A 23372-nucleotide genomic window follows, 5' to 3' on the forward strand; every position below is an offset into this window, starting at 1 on the left:
TCTCCATACTTCTCATGGGGTGCAATCAAAGTGTTCGTAAGCCGTGACATTAAAATTTGATCCAAAAAGACGCCATTTACACCATATTTTTATACTAAATGTCGACTGTAGCCTCTCAGACCTGATCTGCGTGCACACGCCTGAAGCGGGAACACAGGCTCTCAACCAAGCAGCGCGACTGCAGCAGAGAAATTATGTTCCTCTTCTATGTCGAAGTCCTCAGACATTTTCTTCTTTGTTGAAAGTTTGCAAAGTCAACTGTGCGTGTAACAAGTCACTATTTCTAAGCAGACCTCTCTGTGTTGTCTGAGTTGCTCCCAGATAGCATGTAAACACAGACGTGAAGGTATCCCGAGATCTCATATATCTTGTGTCGCACCGCTTGGGCAAGAGCCTGTGAACCCGCTTCAGGCGTGTGCACGTGGTTCCAGTCTGAGAGGCTACAGTTGACATTTAGACTAAAAACATGGTGTAAATGGTGTTTTTTGTCGCAGTTTACGGACACTTGGATTACACCACATGAGCAGTATGGAGACATTTTGTGAGTTTTCTGTGTTATTTTTTAAAATTTTAAAACTGGTCACCATTCAATTCAGCTGCACTGGATTTGGCTGCAACCCTGTTTTCTGCTGAAGCTCTGGGAGTGTTTTGTGAACTGGAGATCTTCATCCATCCTCACATCAGCACAGGGGCGAGTAGATATTGAGTGAAAATTCATTTTTGGGTGAACTATCTCTTTAAATGAATGAAAGAGGGAGGCTGAGTTTTCAGGCTCAGATAGCTCCACCACCAGTGGAAAACTTTGAAAGAATATTATTTTGACAGAAAAAAAAACAGCCATAAACAGAGTAGGCACAGCTGTACGACTCACAAACAGGCACTCGTTCATAGAACATTCAGCATTAATTTTAACTGATTCATGTGAAACGGTCAAACTAAAACACTTCAAATGTTTTTTAAAGTGTATTTGAGTATTTGAAAGTTCAGTGAATTGATGAAATAAATTATTTTTTGTGATTAAAAAGGTGTCTTCATTTTACAATATGTAATTATTCTACAGTTATCAATTTATATTATTAAGATTAATACAGTGATGCCTTTTACAGTAGTTGAATCAGTGTTGTGATAAACAATACAGCACATTGATTATTACTATAATAACACTTACAGTACTGTGGTTCTGTGATTAGATTTACAGCAATGATACTGTGAAATGAATTAACAGCAACTTATCATGTAATCGCTGCCAGCAAGTGACTGAAAATGATGTGCTTTCTCCTCAGGTCGGCTGACCAGTTAGAGGCTCAATCAGCAGCAACAGCAGCAAGGGACACATTTAGGTACCGATGTGACCTCAGCACCTTTGTTTTGTGGCTTTTGTTACTTTTTTTTCGTTTGTTTTCTTTTTGTTTTTGCAGCACAACACCCAAGTGCATTTCCATTCATGCACTGAAAACTCTACTGACCCTACAGATTTGTCTCCTGTGTCCATGTGTCTCCTGTTTTTGTTGCAATCCAAGAGCCAGGCTGTAACACTAATTAGATGTTAGTTACTCTACAGTCATTATTAGACATTTATGTGAAATTTTGCAATATTTAACATGAATCTCACATATCATTAACAACTTAGTCGTTCAAGAGACAGAAAAATACGGAATGGGCAGATATTTGAGGTTGCTGTGTTGAACATGAGAAAGTGGTATAGAGCCATTCTTACTGCTGGCCTCAGGTTTGTGATATTCCACACACAGAAATGAACTGAGGAGTATGAAACAGGCACAAAACTAAAATAATCAAGGTCTTAAAACTAGATTATGACACAGTGACCCCCTTCAACACTGGACCTCAGCATCAGTTAATAAGGCCTCATGGCCTCTGCATATTGTGAAACAATATTCAATTTAACAAATGCAAGCAAGTTGACACATAAATCATGGAGGTCTGAGACCTGTGAACTTCTGGGACTCTTGTGACTGATATATCATTATATATGACATTATTATTGAATGTTAATACCACTGCATCATTCTGTTAGTGGCATTTTAATGTGGGGAAATGTGAATTATTTCTCTCTAATCTCCCTCTAATCTAGTCTAGCAGTAAACATTTTAATTTATATTATTTTTCAATGTATATATTAGTATCAAACTGAACCAAATGATGGTGTGGCAGCTTTTTCCCACTCTGAGTCGGGGCAGTGTTTAATGCACTATAAAGATGTGTATTTTTCTGAAGAAAAAAAGCAAGATTAAGAAAGCAACTACTTCTTTTTTGGTGAGGTGAGTTACATTAGTATTTTCTCTTTATTAGGAAGTGGTGGCAGTGGAAGTCTGCTTTATATAACAGACTTTCTCTGTTTTCTCTCAGCCAATGATCCCTTGCAGGATAGAAAATATACCAGGGACCCCCTCATGCACGTTCTTTGGAGTAATTTGATGTAACACATTTTTTTTTTACATTCCTCTTCAGTTATGTGAGGCAATAACACAAGGGAAAAGTATTAGAAAGATATTAGACATGTCTGGCACACACTGTCTTCTGTGCTACACAGACACAAAAATCTCTGATTGAAAGTATGGAAAATAGTGTACAGGAATTGCTTTGCTTTGTATCGTGTATGTAATTTAATTACATGTAACTAGTTACATGCAAGTGGTTACTCTCCAGCACTGCTAGTATCCTATTACACATTTGTGTGAATTTTTGTCATATTTAGTGTATGAATTCACAGTGAGCTTGACTTAGACCTCCAAAATCAAATCAGTCCATCTATGAGTCCAAGTGGACGTTTGTACCAAACCAAAACCTTTCACCACCAAAATTTATGCATGATTGGCGCCACCTCACTATCCTTAAATATGACTGGTTATCTGTCCAGTGAGATGTGGAACCCTAGTTTGAAACAACTGTTTGATGAGTATTTCAAAACTCGCATCCTTGGAGTGGCTGTTTAGCTCAGTTGGTAGAGTTTCCGCCCCATGTATGGAGGCTGTCAGTCCTCTGCAGCGGCTACTGGTTTGATTCCTGCCTGTGGCCCTTTGCTGTGTGTCATCCCCTCTCTCTTCACCCCCTTTTCCTGTCTACTCTTCAGCTATCCTATCTATCCTAATAAAGGCAAGAAAAGCCCAAAACCATAACTTTGTAAGATAATACTATGTTAATGATATAAGTAGATAAGAGAAATAGACCATTAATGTGTGTATGTGTGTGAGCATGCATACTTCATGCCACCCTTGTATAAGCCAGTGCCCCACTCAGGCCACCCTGGTCACAGTCAGGAAACACCCCTGGTGGACTCAGTAGTATCGGAGATTAGCTGCAGACAAGCTGTATATCTGATAGTCTTGCAAGCACACATGCAGGGACACACACATGCACACACAAGCAATCACATAAGCTGCAGGTCTGATGGTCACACACATGCACACATGCAAGTGATTGCATTATAAAAATATTAAATATAAATAATAAGAAGTAATAAAAATATATATATAAAAAAACAATAACAGGCCTAGCTTGGGACTTGTATATAATATGAAATTGTTTGTGTAATTAAATAATTACATTACAATTAGGCATTTTGTAAAATAGATAAATACATTTTAATATATTTAATATGACATATTTATATAATATGTTTTTTCACGGACCCCCTGGCAGAGTGCCACGGCCCCCTGAGGATCCCTAGACTCCACTTTGAAAATCACTGATGTATATTACAGAGGGTCTAAAAAATGGGCTGCAGTGTCCTTTTAAACCTGTCTCTCTCAGTGCCAGAACCAGGCTTATACTGTAATTCAAGTATAATGATAATGACTGGCAGCCCGTGCAGCCAATAGGAGAGCGGATATGGACCAATGAAAGGCGAGAAACATCGGTTCATTTCGCTGCGCGTCATCTGATTGGTGGATGGGCTGCGTGGGTGTACGCGAGCGTCTCTCGAGAGAGGCGAACAAGGAAGTGTGAGGCGAGCGAGGCTGAGGTGGTTTGGTGCCAGAGACTGTCATTTGAACGCTGTTACTACACGGTTACTGTCGAACACCATGGCTCAGCAGTAAGTATCCAAACATTTTTTTTTACTTATTTAGTCAGTCGGTAAAGTGAGAAGGTTGTGACTGATATGTCTGGTTAAATCGCTGAAGTGTTTGTGTAGTTTTTCCTAATTTGTTGAGAGTAATCTTCCTGTTCAGTTAGTTTGAATCGGACTGTTAGCTTGTTAGCTAACCTGCTATAGTGTTAAGTAGAAATGAATGTGATATTTAGTGCCAAAATCGACGGCTTAACGGTTATAGTGGTTGCAATGCAACCTGGGGAATGACAGTTAACTTGAAATCACAAGTGGTGCTGTATGTGTTTGACTTTTAAACTTTAAACGTTTTCATTTCCTTTAAATGAAAGATGACACATGTAGGTATAAGATACACTATAAAAATGCACAAAATTTGCTTAAAGGCATAATTTTGGAAGTTGTTTATGTTCAGCCTGTGACAGGACACCCTTAAGCACCCTCCAGTTAATGTAAGTAGTCACATTTGTTTCTATTCTTGTCCTCACAGAGCAGACATTGCACTGATTGGTTTGGCTGTCATGGGCCAGAACATCATCCTGAACATGAATGACCATGGCTTCACGGTAAGACTCTCATGTTTCTTCCTCCAACTACCGCCAGTAAAACTTCCTCTTATATTTCACCCAGTAATCCTCACCAAACCTCTCCATCAGGTCTGTGCTTACAACCGAACCGTGTCCAAGGTGAAAGACTTCCTGCAAAATGAGGCGAAGGGCACCAAGGTGATTGGAGCAGAGTCTCTGGAGGACATGGTGTCCAAGCTGAAGAAGCCCAGGAGGATCATCCTGCTGGTCAAGGCTGGACAGGCTGTTGATGACTTCATTGAAAAACTGGTCAGTAGTTTGTCCTGGAATTAGTTAAAAATCAGTAGAAAATCCAACAAAGTTAAATCAATTGGGTTTGTGTTGCTTTTGTTCTCCTTCAGGTTCCACTTCTTGAGAACGGGGATATTATCATTGATGGTGGCAACTCTGAATACAAAGACACAACAGTAAGTCAATGAATCATTGCTGTAAATCTTTATTTATATTTGAGGATATTCTCACCATGTTTATGTGTTTTTCTTGTACAGCGGCGGTGCAGGTCTATGAAAGAGAAAGGCTTACTGTTTGTTGGCAGCGGAGTCAGTGGTGGAGAGGATGGGGCACGCCATGGACCCTCACTTATGCCGGGTGGACATAAAGAGGCCTGGTGAGTCTCCACAAACTCAAACCACAAACTCCTCACACTTTCAGCTGCACACAGCTGGGACACAGACATGCTAAAAGAAATGCAGTTTCTACTGACAAGCTTGGACATATTTCTAACTTTGGACATCTGATTTTTCAGGAGTTTAGCTGATTCATTTCAGTGCTCAAGTTTATCAATTTAAACACTCGCTGTTGCTATTCTTTAAGGCCACACATAAAGGAGATCTTCCAGAGCATTGCTGCCAAGGTTGGATCTGGAGAACCTTGTTGTGACTGGGTGAGTGGTATTTAGTTTGTGTTATATGTAGTGTTTATGACAATGAGTGGTTATTACGATGTCAGGTCATCTCACAATAATCTGACTGTCTTGCTCCTGCAGGTCGGAGATGAGGGTGCAGGTCATTTCGTGAAAACGGTCCATAATGGCATTGAGTACGGCGACATGCAGCTGATTTGTGAGGCCTATCACCTCATGAAGGATGTCCTGGGTATGGACCACGACGAGATGTCACAGGTGAGCTGTATGGTGTCATCTTGATTAGTATTTTTTGTGCCATGTTAGCTCTGTATAATCAAATGGGGAAAAAACAATGTGGCTCACTGTAATTCATCACACTGATCCAGGTTTTTGACAGCTGGAACAAGGCAGAATTGGATTCCTACCTGATTGAGATCACGGCTAACATCCTTAAATACAAAGACTCTGATGGTGCATACCTGCTGCCCAAGATCCGTGACACCGCTGGACAGAAAGGCACAGGGAAATGGTCAGCCATCGCAGCCCTGGAGTACGGCACACCTGTGACTTTGATCGGTAAGAGGAAGAAAGGAGGCTGTAGACAAGGAAGTATCTGGTTTCCTTGTCTCTTCTTCCAGTGCTGGCTGCTTTCAGTAAACTGTTTGTCACAATGACATGGCAAAAGGCATTACATCATACATGTTACGATTTCAACAAGGCTTCAACAAATTAAGGTGCAGTAGGCCTCATGATGACCAGAGCTGTGTGCCTAATGTTTAGTTTTGCCAGTTAGCTGACACACAGCATAGCCAGTGAGCTTCTTCTAGGGAATGTGATCAATAGGTGGCTGCCACTAAGAAGATTGAAGGCTTTTCTAGTGGGCTGCTCATCTCAAGTGACATAAGGGGGATTTGTTTTACTCTGTGGCTTTGGGCTTTGCTCTTGACTGCATGATAGTCTGTTTCATAAACACCCAGGGACAAGATGGAGGTCAGGAGGTGAGATTAATAATCCAGGACAGAAGGTGTCATCAACTCTGACACCTTTTAGAATACTGGGTAGGGCTGGGCAATATATTGATATTGTGTTAGATTTTCAATATTGTAATATGGCATAAGTGTTGGTTTTAAATGCTGAATTACAGTGGAGTGATGCAATTTTCTGAATTTAGCAGACTGTTCTATTATTTTAAATATTTTTTTGTTTGCTCAGTCCCTCTCAGTGCTGTAGATGTGTGATAGAGAGCGAAAGCGGCAGTACAAAAGGCTTCATTGTGTGAGAGCTGAGCCAGTCTGTGTGGAGCAGCCTGACAGTGCAGTGCAGTTCGCCTGGCTGGAGTTCTGCCCCCTAACAGGGCCAACATTCCTCACCACGATAGTTCATACACTTTCTCAATCCCTCTGTGCCCGACTGTCTCTCTGCCTGTGGTTGCATCACCTAGCTGAGCTGTTTTTAGCAAGTCATGCTTACCCAACAGTTTTTTCCTTATCTTAATGCAGTGGCAAAGTCATTATCATGATTCATGTGGCAACTGGCAATCACTGATTTATTAAGTTTTATATTATTAATTATGATTAAAATAATTGAATTAATTTATTTAGCTTTTATTTATGTTTGAGAGATCATTGAGGGGCGACCAGCATTTACAATAACACAGAGGCAAGTAGGGCTGCAGCTAATCATCAGTCGATCATTTTCTTCATTAATCAATCAGTTGTTTGGTCCATAAATTGTTTAGCGCTGTTTCCCAAATCCCCAAAAATGACTCAAAATGAGTGATGGAAAAAGCCCTGAAATTGTGCAATTATGGTATTTAATTTAATGGATAAATTAATTAAATTGTAAAAGTTATGTTAAGTATATAAAACAGTTACAAGTAGAGTTCGGAGGTTTAAGATCAAATTTCTAACATGTCCAAAATATATAGGTGTATTGATTTTAAGGACGTGTTCAGATCTAACTTGGAACTTGGAACATGAAGCAAGACTCATTCAGTAGAGTGTGTCTGATAAAGCTCACAGTGATGAAGCACTTCTGAAAAGTGACATGGTAATATCCAGTAAGGGCTTTATAGATAAAAGATACCACTAAGTATCACATCTCTCCTGGAGAGAAGACCACCCAAACCTATCACATAAAATACAATGATGTGTAACACAGATATCACTTTCTGCAGGTCCTTCAAAAGTCTAAAATCTAATAACCTGAATTTTAGGCCATAAAATGTCTTGAATATCATTTTTACAGGTCTTAGAATTTAATGAAGTTAATATTACTTTTATAAAGTTGCCACTTAAAACTCACTTTTAAATATTTTTTTAAGAAAAGAAAATTTTCAGAATAAGACCAACATTGAATCAATAACCACTAATGCAAACTGTGCATGTACCTTTTTTTTTTTTGCCAATATTGATGTGATGATGGTCTTAAAAAAATCTTAGACTGAACTTGTTGAAATCTGTAGAAACTCTGAGAAACAGTGGCGAGCCTTGCTAACACAACAGCACAGTTATTACTGCTGAGTCATGTTGATGCCTTATGTTAGCAAAGTGTTTCTTTGGCGTGGCATTGGCTAGCATAATGTTTGTAATCATTTGTTGTGAGAGGTTTCAGGATATCTAAATGACTGTTTACAAACTCCTGTCTGTTTTTGTGTGACGTGTGCAGAAAGCTCACCTTTTTGTCCCTCTTTACTCCTTTGTCTCCCTGACTCTCCCTCCCTCCCACTTTGTGTTTCAGGGGAGGCTGTCTATGCCAGATGCCTGTCCTCTCTAAAGGATGAAAGAGTGAAGGCCAGTCGCACACTTTCAGGCCCCCAGGGGGTCAAATTCAGCGGTGACAAGGCTACCTTCCTGGACGACATCAAAAAGGTAGAACACACAATATACTGTACACTCGGTCTACTAAAACAGAAGATTAAAATGTTAAGTTTTTGTTGAAACTGTTTTAGATGCCTGATGCTCCTTTTTTTTGTTAGTTACTATTTCAGAAACGATTTTTTTTTCTTTGTCCCTGCAGGCCCTCTATGCCTCCAAGATCATTTCCTACACGCAGGGCTTCATGCTGATGCGGCAGGCAGCCAAAGAGTTCGGCTGGACCTTGAACTATGGTGGCCTCGCTCTCATGTGGAGAGGAGGCTGCATCATCCGAAGGTACATTTAACCTTGTGTGTCCTCATATTGCAAGTTTGCCTCCATGCCGCCTTGTGCAACTTTATGTCAACATGCATTTTTACACTGATGGTGAAAACTGTGGCCAGGCAGTGTAAGAGAGAACTTCTTGAGGAAGCAAGAAAAATAAAATGGAGAAGTTTTTTGTTTATTTAATTCACTTTGTAAGATTTTAGAAAGTTGAAGATTTTTTGGTCGGACAGTTCTTGGGTAAAGAGGGATAAGTTGTAATGTAGCGCCATAAAGGAAGTTATGAACTCTGTTTTATGCTGTTTTGTGTAATGCTGGAGTGAGAAATCTAGTTGAAAGAAAATGTGACCTTCCCTGTAAAATCAGTGAGAGAGAGAAAAATGAGGAAACTATGCTTGTGACACTGGTTTGCTTTGTGTAATTAACCTCCAAACCAAAGGCGTTGCATAAAAGTAAAACAAATCTAACACTCATGACTTGCTGTTTGTAGCCACCAGTCAACTAATACATTTTATAGTCATCCGATGAAATGCCCCTTTAATAACCGACAGTCTCTTCTCTGTTACCACTGATTAACACTGGCTCTTCTCTCCCTAACAGTGTCTTCCTGGGTAAAATCAAAGAGGCGTTTGACAGGGATGCTGAGCTGCAAAACTTGCTGCTGGACTCGTTCTTCAGTGATGCTGTGCAGGAATGTCAGGTAAGAGGAAAGAGGAAGCGCTCAAAGACCAACCTGCAATACCCACGTTGACTAAGACCCACATTGACAAAGACACACAACAGAAGTTATTTCCTCTTTTATAAAGAAAGAAGTGAACAGTATCTGAAGTTGATCTAATCATCAGCTCTTCACAGTTTGAATTCACATTTCTTCTCCTCAAAAAAACAAAAACTTTAAGCGAGGCCTCTCAGATTCATTTGGTATTTAAAGTTATTGTCAATTCTACGTGTCCTGATATAATTTGGGCTTGGCTCAAATCAGGTTTCAGTTTCTAGGAACGGAGTGGCCTCATGGAAACCTCTTGTTCTTGGTTTCAGGAACATGACCATATTAACACCAAATTTCACTGGAGTTCCTGGAAAATAAGCAACCACTTTGAGGAAGCTAATGGGGATCCAAATAAAGAACAAAGCTCCATAAACAAACCAGTTTGTTGCCTGTTTAATATCTCTCTTCTTTATTTTTTTTATTTTTTTAGGAGTCATGGCGCAGGACGGTTGCCACTGCAGTGCAGCATGGAATCCCTGTTCCCTGTTTCTCCACAGCTCTGTCCTTCTATGACGGTTACAGGAATGAAATGCTGCCGGCCAACCTCATCCAGGTAAAACAACCATAGATGCTGAAGAGCAGAGCCCACTGAGCATATGGTCGAGTGTGTATCAGATTAAAAAGATCACGTGTGGCTGTCATGTGTGAGTGTGTTTGTGTTTGGATCTAAGAGCTTTAAGACCCTGACAGTGTTTGTTTGTACTTGCGGACCTTTACTCTTTTTTTTTTTTTTTTTAAATTTGGTTCAGAATATGAATATAGAGCTAAAACAGTTTGTCAGTTTTAATAGTGAAGATTTGCTGCATACCTTTTTGTAATCTCTATATACAGTTATCTGTATATGAATGCAGAATCTATAGGCAAGGGATAAGATTTTGGTATAATTTGGTACAAGCAACATTTTTATGTTAATGGTTAATAAAGTAATTGATCTTTTGTCAATCAGGTGGCTACACTGGAAGCCCCTGAATTTTGGCCATCAATGATAAGATAACTGATTGGTTCCAACATTGATATCACTGTAGATTAAATATCTGTTAACTGAACGAAACAAGCAATTTGAAGAACAAAAAAAACAGCAGTTAAATCAATCATTAGTTGCATTTCTATTTGGAAATGAAAGTTGTCTCTGTTTGTCAGAAGTTGTTAATGTTGTGCTTCGGTTTTGTTAGGCTCAGAGGGACTACTTTGGAGCCCACACATATGAGCTGCTGTCAAACCCCGGTCATTTCATCCACACCAACTGGACGGGCTCAGGTGGAAATGTCTCCTCCTCAACCTACAACGCTTAAGGATCATCTTCACATCGCTCAGAAACACAAACAAGATGGCGGCCCGAGACAAATTTCACATTCCATATTTATAATAACCATGCCTGAATATTTACTCACCATAACAATACCTTAATCCAATTTTTTACTCCTCTCAAAGATGTTATTTTTGCAGTTTTATTGATAAAGCAGTGGAATCATAAATTATGTGTGTTGTAGACTCTACACCTGATGTGTCTTGGTCTAAGAAATTTGTATCACTATCAACAGTTCTTGTCTCCATCTGGATGCTATTGATATTATGCTAGCTAACATTCACCTGCTATGTTGGGCCCAGGGTTCACCGCGTTAACACTGGATTAAGATGAACCATTGCACTGTACTGTGTTAGGCTAAATAAAGATTCCAATCCCTCTATAATTAGCTTGTATGGTCCTTACTCTGTGTGTGTTGTAAACAGGATTGAGACGTGTTGGTGTGTAGCGCTAAATTAGGCAAAAAGTGACATAAGATATATAAATAGGGTATTCAGTTTAAAAGGCCTTGTGGAACACAGTTGAGCCACTGCCCTCATCACTGTGCATCAATGTGTCTGAAGTGAACAAAAAATATATATTAATATGCAAAAATAGATGTGGCTGCATAGAAAAAAATGGTTGTATTACTGGAGGGTCAGTTGGGTGTTGGGTGTATTCTTGCCTTATTCAAACCTGAATTCAAAAATAATTGTCATGCTTTGTAAAGCATGAATAAAAACATAATGCAATGATTTACAAATACTTTCAGATCCATATTTAATTGAATATAGCATAAAGCAAGATATTTAATGACCAAACTGATAAACTTTGTTTTTTTGTATACATTCATTCTGAATTTGCTATCTGCTGTTTGAAAACAGCCGGGAAAGGAGCATGTTTATAACTGAGTTTCATCACCTTTTATTTTAACACTTATTTTCTAAGTTTTGACAGCAAAATGATTTCCCTTTCTTGCTTGATACACAACTTAAGGTGCTCAACAGTCCGGTGTCTCTGTTGTCATATATTGTACTTCATAATGCACCACTCATATTCAATGGGAGACAGACCCAGACTGCAAGCTGCCCAGTCAACTACCTGATCTCTTTTACTACAAAGCCAGGCTTTTGTAACACATGAAGAATGTGTCTTGGCATTGTCTGCTGAAATAAGCAGAGACGTCACTGAAAAAGACATTGTCTAGATGGCAACATATGTTGCTCCAAAACCTGTCCAAACTTTTTTGAAATGTGTTGCAGGCATAAAATCCAGAAAGGTTTACAAAAAAAAAGTTAGAACAGTTTGAACAATTCATATCTTGTCTTTGTACTGTTGAGAAGTGTCCCAATTTTTTTGGAGTTGGATTTGTAATACATTTTGATAAAGATCATTTTAAGCTTATGAGACCTATCACAGTCACATTTCATCATAATCATGACTTAGTCAATAATTATCTAAAAATGTAACCCAAAAAGTCAAATCTACACAATAAACTCAACACGCGGTTGCGTGGTATGAAAAACATTAAATTCTTCCATTTTTTTTTTCTTTTCTTTTGTTTGGGCGCTCAACTGTTAGACTAAAAGTCACAAGCTTTAAACTTTGCCCAATGTGAGTTAAAAATACAACATGATTAATAAAGTTAACCACACAGCGTTTCAGACAAATCAATATAAAACACTTTCTCAAAGAATACAACTCCATAATCAAAGCCATTCCTTCAGGAGTAAATACATTTATTAAGTGTCACTTATGCTCTGGTGGATATGGTATCAATATATATGTCATGGAATGTAATAATAAATATATTTGTCAAATCTTTCAGAGTAAAAATAAAATCACCCCTGAGAGGAACACTGTATTGGAACTAAGATTTGGAAAAAATAAAATGGACAAAAAACATGCCTTTTACCTTATAAATTTTGTATTCCAAACAAAGTCAAAAAAGTTCAATGACTTTTCTTTTGATCGATAAATTGTTGCAGCTCAATTATGAACAGCATGGTCAAAATATTGGAACACTTCTTACTATAGTGCAATACAATTCCACAGTACCACAAACTGCTGTCTCCAATCGGCACCTCTGCAGGGCTCGGTGTATTTGATTGCATTCATTTTAGTTGGATGTAACTAAATACACTGGCTGTGCCATAGGCAAACTGTATATATGGAAACCTAATCAGAAGTGTTGGCTTTCCTCCCATCCTTAGGGAATATCACTCATCATCGTTAGCACAATGCAAATCTGTTGAACCTGGGGCCAGCAGAGTGACAAACAAGTAAATCAGGACTCAGCAGCTGGAGACAGATCACAGGATAATTACAAACCAGTTTAATGTATCTTTACATGCATGAGAAACGGGGAGGAGGAAGTTGTGCTGGGCCAAAGAATGCAGATTAAAAGTACTCTATGATTATGTATTTTCTTTCTGTACATTATTAATATGTAAATATTTTAATTGGTCAGAAAGTGAACTAACGTACAGACTGAGCTGGGGTTTCACTGAAGAGAAATGTTTATAATATTTTTTTTTAAAAGAAAGTCAATACCTGAAGCCCATTTCTGGCAAAAAAGAAAAAAACAAACAAACAAAAAAAAGTAAAGTTAGGGATGGAAAGTAAAAGTAAATGTATTTGCAAACAAAAAAAACATTTAGACACTAAGTCAACATTTCGGCTATCAAAGACAAAAACATGATTATGAAATGTCAAATGTTAACATATACAATCATAACTAAGAAATAAGTAAATGAAATTAATAAAAATTTTAGAATAAAAAAAAAAAATACAAAGTCAGGATTTTGTCCTTCCAAGTCAAAATAACATACAGGCATACTAGGATAAATAATTAAGAGATAAATCAAAATGTTAACTGCTAGTTTGTAAATTCTTCTTTACTGGATATCAGAGAGAAATATTTTACACCCCCCCCCCCCCCCCCCCCCCACAGTAGAATACCTACATGCTAATAAATCAGTATTCATATTCTAATAATATCATATACTGTATAATGATATATCAGTCACATGAAAATCCCTGCAGAAAAAGTACTTTTAATACTTTAAATACAGTTTGTTTAATACTTCTGTACTTTTATTTAAGTAAATATATTTTAAAATGGCTTCAATCTACATAAGAATACAAACAGATTGCACTAAAATGCACAGTCTACTGTATAGTATAGAAATAAATACACAATCTATTGCTATAATAAAGGCTGGATTATGAGCAGGACAAAGTGGGAAACTGCTCTAGTTTCACCACCCCACCCTGGGAGTGGCAGAAACTCAATTCAGCCAGGGGGCAAAAATCAAAAATATATGTATATAAAGTTATGGACTCTAAAAGTAAAAATACTTACTGTGAATTAAAATGATGAGACACTAAATCAACATTTTGACTTACCAAGACAAAAACATAATTATGTCCATCAGCCCAGCAACTGACAAGTGTTGATATATTTGCTTTTCCTAACACTGAAAAGTGTTTCTTACATTAAGTGTAACCTCACTGTTATGAATTAGGCCTGAGGCTGGGAAATATATCGATATTAAATCAATATCATGATATGAGACTAGACATTGTCTTAGATTCTGGATCTTGTTATATTGTGATATGGCATAAGTGATGTCTTCTCTTGGTTTTAAAGGCTGCATTACAGTCATGTAATGTTCTGAAATTACCAGACTGTTCTAACTGTTCTGTTACTTGTCTTTAACCACTTAATCATTGTATCCACATAACTGATGATTATTTCTCAGAAATCTGGTTGTAATATTTTTTTTGAAAGGCATTCCTGCAGTATAGTCACAGTATAGACAGTGAGGTGTTTGGTCAAAAATATTGTGATATTTGTCCTGCGTAGCTGTAAAAATCTCCACCATATAAACACTATTTTCATGATTAATCAATCTGCTGATAATTGTCACAAGTAAATCCTTTAGTCTATAAAATGTCAAAAAATTGTATAAAATGCTCATCACAATTTCCCAGAGCCCAAAGTGACGTCTTCAGATTGCCTCTGTTGCTCGATCAACAGTCCAAAACTCAAATCATTCATTTACTCTCATAAATAACAAAGAAAACAGCAAATCCTCACATTTATTTTTTATATTATACATTCATTTTAAGCAAATGTTCAACATCTTCGCTTACACAGCGCTGTAGGCATGCTGTTCATTCAGAAACCTAATCAGCAGTATCAATTCTCCTACCATCTTTAGGGGACATCACTCATTATCATTAGCACAATGCAAATCTGTCAAACCCGTAACCTAAAACAGGTCAATCTAGACTAAGAAGCTGGAAGTCTAAGACAGATCATGTGAATATGTCACTAAACCGGTTTAATGTCAGAGGATCTTTACATGCATGAGAAACGGGAGGAGTAACCTTTAGACTACCACTTATAGAGGTGGAGTTTCACAGTAGAGACTTGTTTGTTTAAAAAAATGTCAAGACCTAAAGCCCATTTCTACCAGAAAAAGAAATCAAAAAATGAATGTAAACTTAGGGATAATAAAAGTAATTGTTTTTGCAATTAATTAAATCAATTAAATAATTAATTTTTTGCGACTCAAACATTAAAAGGAGAGGATAAACATTCATTGTTTTCTACTTAAGTATCCTGGCATGACTGCCTGCCTTTAGTGTGCTCATGGCCAGAGTTCAAATCGTCTGTTGATGCAGAATGCCTCTAATGCTATTATATTTGTTATTTAATGTGGTAATTTTTCATGGGGCCCAAAATCCTTGACAGTGGCCCTCACTAGAATAAGTACCTATTTTGTATTATATTCTCTGATATTATATATATATATATATATATATATATGTATATATATATATATATTTTTTTTTTTTTTTTTTTTTTTTAAATGAGTTTAAAAAAACAGCCTTTTTTTTTTTTTACTTGAGTGGCTGGCTAGCATGAGTAGTGAGTAAATATTCCTCAAATCAAAAACAGACCTGCACTCAAATTAATTTCTAATAAAGACCAAGCACTTATGTGTCTCATGTCACATGTATTGGATACATATCAATATGAATACCTGTCAGAGCAAACATTTTCACTTCAGTAATTAATTTGCAGAGGTGTATTATTTTGGATTGTGAACTTACTGTTTGCAATGCATATATTAGTTTGCAGCTCTTTGTGCATATCTAGGTGATCAAATTAAAGTCTGAGTGGTTTAGTTGTTCTACTCAGAATGAACCAAATGACGGTGTGGCAGCCTCTTCCAGTCTGAACTGGGAAGGTGTTGAATGTACAATGAAGATGTGTGTTTTTCCATTATTAGAAAAAAAAAAGATTATAAAAGAGATGTAACCCACTGCATCTTTTTCAGGGGAGGTGAGTTGCATGAGTGCTTCGTCTTCATTATAAAGTGGTTTGAGGCGGAAGCCTTCAAAGAATATTTGCTTATGATACATACTAGCCAGCCACCTCGGTTCTAATAATATAAGTTATATATTATATAATAATATAACTAATTGAGTGTCATGGAATATAATGTAATATAGGTACTGATTCTAGTGGTCAGGTCCTGATTAACCTGTTTGTCCGACTCCTGGGTTGGGCAGGACAGAAACAAGATGCTCAGTCAGATTAACCTGTTTCTCCCAGTACTGTCCCCAGGCTTGAATTCTTTGCATTGTTTTCATGAGAAACTATCCAGTATAAAATGAGTGAGGAGGAACCCTGACATTCAGTGGCTTTTTTCTGAACCTACCATTTGGATCCCATCACTACACAGTTGTTCTACTCACTGAACACCATGGCTCAGTAAGTATGCAAATTACTTTTTACTTCTTTAGATAGTCCATTAAATATCTTAGGAATACCTGATCGTGATTTCTTAAAATTTGGTACAAACATCCACTCGGACTCAAGGATGAACTCTTTAGAAGCTTTACACAAATAACTAATAGGTGATGTTATAGAGAGGGATGGTATTTTATTTCCAAAAGGGCAGAGGTCAACTTAATGTAACATCATGATGTTCTGCCTGGGCTCTCTACATGTCAATGTAGTAATAACTTCAATTTTGCTAATATCTTTAATATCTTTTATTAAATTGCTCCAAAATTTTCAATACATGAATTATGAGTGTGGACAGGCTGGTTGGCGGAGGCAATGAAACATACCTGATTTTTCCTCTTCTCCTCACAGAGCAGACATTGCACTGATTGGTATGGCTGTCATGGGCCAGAACCTCATCAAGCTCATGGATGAGCGTGGCTTCACGGTAAGATGATGATCGTTTTTATTTCCACAACTGCCACTGAAACTTTTTGTTCCACATTCCTGTTGTATTTCACCCAGTAATCCTCACCAAACCTCTCCATCAGGTCTGTGCTTACAACCGAACTGTGTCCAAGGTGAAAGACTTCCTGCAGAATGAGGCGAAGGGCACCAAGGTGATTGGAGCAGAGTCTCTGGAGGACATGGTGTCCAAGCTGAAGAAGCCCAGGAAGGTCTTCATGCAGATCAAGGCTGGACGGGCTGTCGATGAGTTCATCGAAAAACTGGTTGGCATCTTGTCCTGGAACGAGTTAAAAACCAGTTATGGAAAACAGGGTCCTACGCAGGTTGTTCAACTGGCTTTGTGTTGCTTTTGTTCTCCTTCAGGTTCCACTTCTTGAGCCCGGGGATATTATCATCGATGGTGGCAACACTGAATTCAAAGACACAATAGTAAGTCGTAGAGAATAACTGTTCAGCTGTAACTCTCTATTCATGATTGAGGATTTCCTTACAGTATTTGTGTGTTTTCTTGCACAGCGGCGTTGCAAGTTTGTGGGAGAGAAACGCTTGCTGTATGTCGGCAGCGGAGTCAGTGGTGGAGAGGATGGAGCACGTTATGGACCCTCACTCATGCCTGGAGGACATAAAGAGGCCTGGTGAGTCTCCACAAACTCAAACCACAAACTCCTCACACTTTCAGCTGCACACAGCTGGGACACAGACATGCTAAAAGAAATGCAATATCTACTGATAAGCTTGGACATATTTCTAACTTTGGACATCTGATTTTTCAGGAGTTTAGCTGATTCATTTCAGTGCTCAAGTTTATCAATTTAAACACTTGCTGTTGCTATTTTTTAAGGCCACACATAAAGGAGATCTTCCAGAGCATTGCTCCCAAGGTTGGATCTGGAGAACCTTGTTGTGACTGGGTGAGTGGTATTTAGTTTGTGTTATATGTAGTGTTTATGACACTGAGTGGTTATTACAATGTCAGGCCATCTCACAATAATCTGACTGTCTTGCTCCTGCAGGTCGGAGATGACGGAGCGGGTCATTTCGTGAAAACGGTCCATAATGGCATTGAGTACGGCGACATGCAGCTGATTTGTGAGGCCTATCACCTCATGAAGGATGTCCTGGGTATGGACCACGACGAGATGTCACAGGTGAGCTGTATGGTGTCATCTTGATTAGTATTTTTTGTGTCATGTTAGCTCTGTATAATCAAATGGATTGGAAAAATGTGGCTCACTGTAATTAATCACACTGATCCAGGCTTTTGACAGCTGGAACAAGGCAGAGTTGGATTCCTACCTGGTCGAGATCACGGCTAACATCCTTAAATACAAAGACACTGATGGTGCACCTCTGCTGCCCAAGATCCGCGACAAAGCTGGACAGAAAGGCACAGGGAAATGGTCGGCCATCGCAGCCCTGGAGTACGGCACACCTGCCTCTGTCATCGGTAAGACGAAGATATTTGTAAATCTAAATGACTGCTTACAGACTCCTCTCTGTTTTTCTTTGGTTCTCCAATCATGTATGGCATGTGTAGAGAGCTAACCCTGTTTTTCCTCTTTGTTCCTCTGTCTCCTCTGCACTGTCTTTGTGTTTCAGGGGAGGGTGTCTATGCCAGATGCCTGTCCTCTCTAAAGGATGAGAGAGTGAAGGCCAGTCGCATACTTTCAGGCCCACAGGGGGTCAAATTCACTGGTAACAAGGCTGAATTCCTGCAGGACATCAGAAAGGTACAGCATATAGTATACACTCAGTTGTTAGGTTACTGGATGCACCTAGTCTAATGCCATCTAATAAAACAGTCTTGCAATATATCAGAATCAACTGATTATCCCCCCCTGCAGGCCCTCTACGCCTCCAAGATCATTTCCTACACGCAGGGCTTCATGCTGATGCGGCAGGCAGCCAAAGACTTCGGCTGGACCCTGAACTACGGCTCCCTCGCTCTCATCTGGAGAGGAGGCTGCATCATCCGAAGGTACATATTACAGATGTGCTTTCCTGCCACCTTGTGCAACTTTGTGTCAACAGGCATATTTCACTGGTGGTGAAAATGAGGGTTAAGAGAGAACTTCTTGAGAAAGCAAGAAGAATAAAATGGAGAAGTTTTTAGTTGATTTAATTCACTTTGTAAAATGTTAGACAGTTTAAAATGTTTAATTTTAGGACAGTTACAGGGTAAAGATGGATGTGTCTCCCGTAAGTCTTAATGTAATGCCATAAAGGAGATTATTAACCTTGTTTTTCCCTGTTATGTGTTATGCTGGAGTGCTGTGGTGTGAGAGCTGCCTCTTGTGGTTCACAGAGGAATCATAATATTTTAAAAATGAAGTAAACCAATTTAAAAACAGAATCAAAATATTAACAAAGTTTCAAATGAAAATACTTCAACTATGAAACTGCTGAAATTATTGTAAATTAAGTTTTGTTTTCCCTGTGATATGTTTTTTTTTTTTTTTCAATATCAGCCTGCCAGTAGTCAAGTTCATGCACTTAGTGCCTATATATGTCATCCATGATCAGTTACAAGATAAACTGCAATGTCCACTGCTTTGCTGTGAGGACAGTGTGGCTGATGACAGTCAACAATAAATAATCTTCATATTAGGAATAAAACTGCCTCCTGCAGGAAATCTCCACACCTGAAAAGGGTGGGCCTACACTATTTTAACGTCAGTGATAATGGTAGTACTTGGAGAGCCTGATATGTTTCTGAGGTGGTACATAGAGTATTAAGTTTGGGAAACACTTAACTAGATGAAAGAAAATGTGGCCTCTCCTGTAAAATCAGTGAGAGAGAGATAAATTAAGAAACTATGGTTTTGACGGTGGTTTGCTTTGTGTAAGAGGCTGCATAAACCTGAATCAAATACAACACTGTAGCCATGATGAAACCCTAAATGCATTTCCATTGTCCAATGAAATTTCTCTGTGCTTTATGCAAAATCCTAACTCTTTTACCACTGCTGATTAACACTACCCTCCTCTCCTCCCCACCAGTGTCTTCCTGGGTAAAATCAAAGAGGCTTATGACAGGAATGCTGATCTGGAGAGCTTGTTGCTTGACCCGTTCTTCAGTGAAGCTGTGCAGGAATGTCAGGTAAGAGGAAGAAGGAAGTGTCCAAAGACTAATATGCAATATTCACATTGACAAAGACACAAAACAAGTTATTTCCTCTTTTACAATGAAAGGAGTGCGCAGGACCTTAAGCTGATTTAATCATCAGCTGTCTTAGATAGCAGGTTGTTTTCAAACAGTGGACTTAGGATAGTTTGGATGATGTATAAACCGTGACTGAGACTCTTCAAGAGTTCTTGGTTGAGGTCTTCTGTCAACAGACTAGTGTTAAACCTGACCTTAATATAGACAAAACTCCAACACTGGAGGCAGCACAAAAAGTTAACAAGTGCATAGTGAAAATATGTCATTTTTCTCTGCACTTTACAATTCTCCTCAAAGACAAAAACATAGATATGATATAAAGACGTGTCATACATTTACAGTACTAAATAATAAAATGACCATGATAGGTCATTAGAGATTAAGGAAACATGCTAAGTTGAAATGCTGGCCTCTCCGACAACAACACTACAGCCAGCAAGTTCTCCATTGAAAACCATTTGTTAACATGTTCAATTTGTTTTTTTAGGAGTCGTGGCGCAGAACAGTCATCACTGCAGCGACGCTTGGCATCCCTGTACCCTGTTTTGCCTCAGGCCTCTCCTTCTACGATGGCTACAGGAGTGAAATGTTGCCAGCCAACCTAATTCAAGTAAGACCACTCATTTTAACTAGAGATGTTCCAATAGCCTTGTTCCCCTTCACATCACCGATTCTGATACCTGAACTCTGTCTATCAGCCAATGACAGTGTGCAAAATAGATTTATATATTATTAATAGTTTTTAACAGCTGTATACAACTAACCCTGTATGGAATTGTTATATGATTGCTATCATTGTTGTATGGCCCGGATCATTTAAACCCTTTGTAAAACATTAAGAAATACAGTATTTATATATAATGAATGCCATAGAACATGGCTTGATGATGCTTGGACAAAATTGTACACAGGACTGTGCAAGGAGGTAGCACTTATGTAGTACTGGATCTGTGCATAGACATGTGTACTTGCTTATACCAGCATTATAGGCAGTATTGGAGGCTGATAGTGATACTGGTGCTGACTATATTTGTGTTTGTCTGTCAGAAGTTGTTAATGTTGTGTTTCGGTTTTGTCAGGCCCAGAGGGACTACTTTGGAGCCCACACATATGAGCTGCTGTCAAACCCAGGTCATTTCAACCACACCAAGTGGACGGACTGGGGTGGAAATGTCTCCTCCTCAACCTACAATGCTTAAGGATAATCTTCATATCATTCAAACAAGACAGAGGATCAAAAATGACATGTTACACATTCCATCTTTGTAGTTACCTGAATATCTTCACACCACAACAATACTTTAATCCAATTTTTCACTGTCTCAAAGATGTGTTTTTACAGTTTTTATTGATTAAGAAATGGAATCATAATTAATGTATGTTGTAAACTCCACAGCCTGTGTGTTTAGTGTAAAAGAATTGAATCACTGTCAGAAGAAGAGGAACATGATGCATTCTATCTGTCTGTTATGCTACCTCTCATGTTGTGTTCACCACATTTACACTGGATTAAGATGAACCATTGCTCTGTACTGTATTAGGCTAAATAAAGATTCCAATCCATCTATAATTAGCTTGTATGGTCCTTACTGTGTGTGTGTTGTAAACAGGATTGAGACGTGTTGGAGTGTAGCGCTAAATCAGGCAACAAGTGACATAAGTTGCCTGATATGTAAACAGTATATTCACTTTTTAAAGGCCTTTTTCTGGTTGAAGGCAGACACTTTATGCCACTAGACTATTTCAGTGTGCATCATTACATGTCTGAAGTGTGGATATATACACTGAATATGACCATACAATACCGATATACAAGCTTTAAAGTGGATAACTCCACAAAGGCTGCACAGTCCAATAAATTGGCTGTTATAGTTGACTGAAAATAGTCAACATTTTAATCTGCATCAAAATGATATTGGTGACAAACATGGAACACTTGTGCCACTTTTTTTTTCATTCATGTAACCACGGTCGATAATCAGAAAATTGTGAACAGGCTCAACAGTGTCTCACACAATCAGGAAACCCTGCCTTTTAAAATAGACATCTCTGATACATGGCCTAACTTTCCAAGACATTTAAATAAAAACTGTAAACAAGACCTTGGTGGTGATGGATTATGATTAATGGGCCCCACAATGAAATGTATGCTGAACCATTTCATGTGTTGTCCTTTCAGTGATTGTCCAGTAGGTGGCCCTAAGACCCTAACATATTTATATATATATATGTATATATATATATATATATGTATATATATATATATATATATATATATATTTTTTTTTTTTTTTTTTTTTTTGCGGACAACACGAAAGTCCTCACAGTTTTGGTTATTTTACAACAAGGAGGACACAGTGTCATGAAGACATGGATTAATGCACAGTATAACACAACAGCTCTGCAGTTAACACTACTTTGGTACATTTCTCAACATGGTGTCAGAGACATTCTGATTTGAGTTTTGAGGCTGTAGTGATTGACTGTACTATACATACAATATAGTGTAACTGGTTATCACATTAATATACTTTTCTTTGTGGCTTTTATAGTGACAGATGAGGTTGGGTTGTGTGGTGGTTGTGTCACTGATGAGCTGCAGACGTACATACCGCTGTTTTCTTCTGACATCATAATCCTTGAATCTAAATGTGATTATTTTTGTACTAGGCCCCTCCATGATAGCTGCCACATGCATTGGCCTCTGCTAGTCTGCCTAGAAATAATCCAATCATTTTTCAAAAACAAAACATGACCTCATAATATGTTGAAAAAACGAGAATTGCCACCTTGCGGTTGTATGCTCCCGCCAGCCACTCAAGTTGCAGTTTACATGCATGTCTGCCCAGACTCATAATATGTGTAGTGAAGATTCTGAAGGAATTTTATTGACATTTATGATTCCAGTGAATAATTTCCAGTGAGAAACAGGCTGTCTTCACTTGGACAGTCTTCTTACAGAGGCGTACAGAGGACTAAGAGAGAGTTTCAAGTGTTTTTGCAGAGCATTATGATGTCAGAGCGAGGTCGATCTTTCACCTTTTGGACTTCTGGACATTTGTGTAAAATCTTGTTATAGTTAGCATGGAAATTCTTGAGTTATGGCCAAAATCGTGTTTTATGAGGTAACAGTGACCTTGACCTTTGACCTCCAAATTCTTATCAGATCATCTTCGAGTCCAGGTAGATGTCCGTGCCAAATTTGAGGAAATTCTATTAAGGTGTTCACAAGAATGAGACAAATTTG

At 38.3% G+C, this 23372-nt stretch overlaps 2 protein-coding genes across 2 annotated transcripts; both read left to right on the top strand.

Moving 5' to 3' along the window:
- Positions 1-3928: 3928 nt before the first annotated feature.
- On the top strand, positions 3929-11097 carry pgd (phosphogluconate dehydrogenase). The gene is made up of 13 exons (XM_084721372.1): positions 3929-4054; positions 4557-4632; positions 4723-4902; positions 4995-5060; positions 5142-5260; positions 5467-5536; positions 5639-5773; positions 5884-6073; positions 8237-8367; positions 8516-8649; positions 9238-9337; positions 9837-9959; positions 10579-11097. Exons 1-13 carry the CDS (start codon positions 4044-4046, stop codon positions 10696-10698), a joined length of 1455 nt encoding a protein of 484 aa, XP_084577498.1. The 5' UTR covers positions 3929-4043; the 3' UTR covers positions 10699-11097.
- Positions 11098-16393: 5296 nt separating this feature from the next.
- On the top strand, positions 16394-22226 carry LOC146325387 (6-phosphogluconate dehydrogenase, decarboxylating-like). The gene is made up of 13 exons (XM_084721373.1): positions 16394-16479; positions 16867-16942; positions 17046-17225; positions 17326-17391; positions 17479-17597; positions 17804-17873; positions 17976-18110; positions 18220-18409; positions 18562-18692; positions 18807-18940; positions 19963-20062; positions 20613-20735; positions 21205-22226. Exons 1-13 carry the CDS (start codon positions 16472-16474, stop codon positions 21322-21324), a joined length of 1452 nt encoding a protein of 483 aa, XP_084577499.1. The 5' UTR covers positions 16394-16471; the 3' UTR covers positions 21325-22226.
- Positions 22227-23372: the final 1146 nt, after the last annotated feature.

This window comes from Lutjanus erythropterus, chromosome 6 (assembly GCF_056507025.1).
Source record: "Lutjanus erythropterus isolate fLutEry1 chromosome 6, fLutEry1.hap2, whole genome shotgun sequence".
Taxonomy (NCBI): domain Eukaryota; kingdom Metazoa; phylum Chordata; class Actinopteri; order Lutjaniformes; family Lutjanidae; genus Lutjanus; species Lutjanus erythropterus.

Coding starts and splice junctions, on each gene's coding strand:
- LOC146325387 (XM_084721373.1), top strand. Junction 17,598..17,803: donor GGAGGACATAAAGAGGCCTG/GTGAGTCTCCAC, acceptor CTATTTTTTAAG/GCCACACATAAAGGAGATCT. Junction 18,410..18,561: donor CACACCTGCCTCTGTCATCG/GTAAGACGAAGA, acceptor TTTGTGTTTCAG/GGGAGGGTGTCTATGCCAGA.
- pgd (XM_084721372.1), top strand. Junction 5,061..5,141: donor CTGAATACAAAGACACAACA/GTAAGTCAATGA, acceptor TTTCTTGTACAG/CGGCGGTGCAGGTCTATGAA. Junction 5,537..5,638: donor GAGAACCTTGTTGTGACTGG/GTGAGTGGTATT, acceptor TTGCTCCTGCAG/GTCGGAGATGAGGGTGCAGG.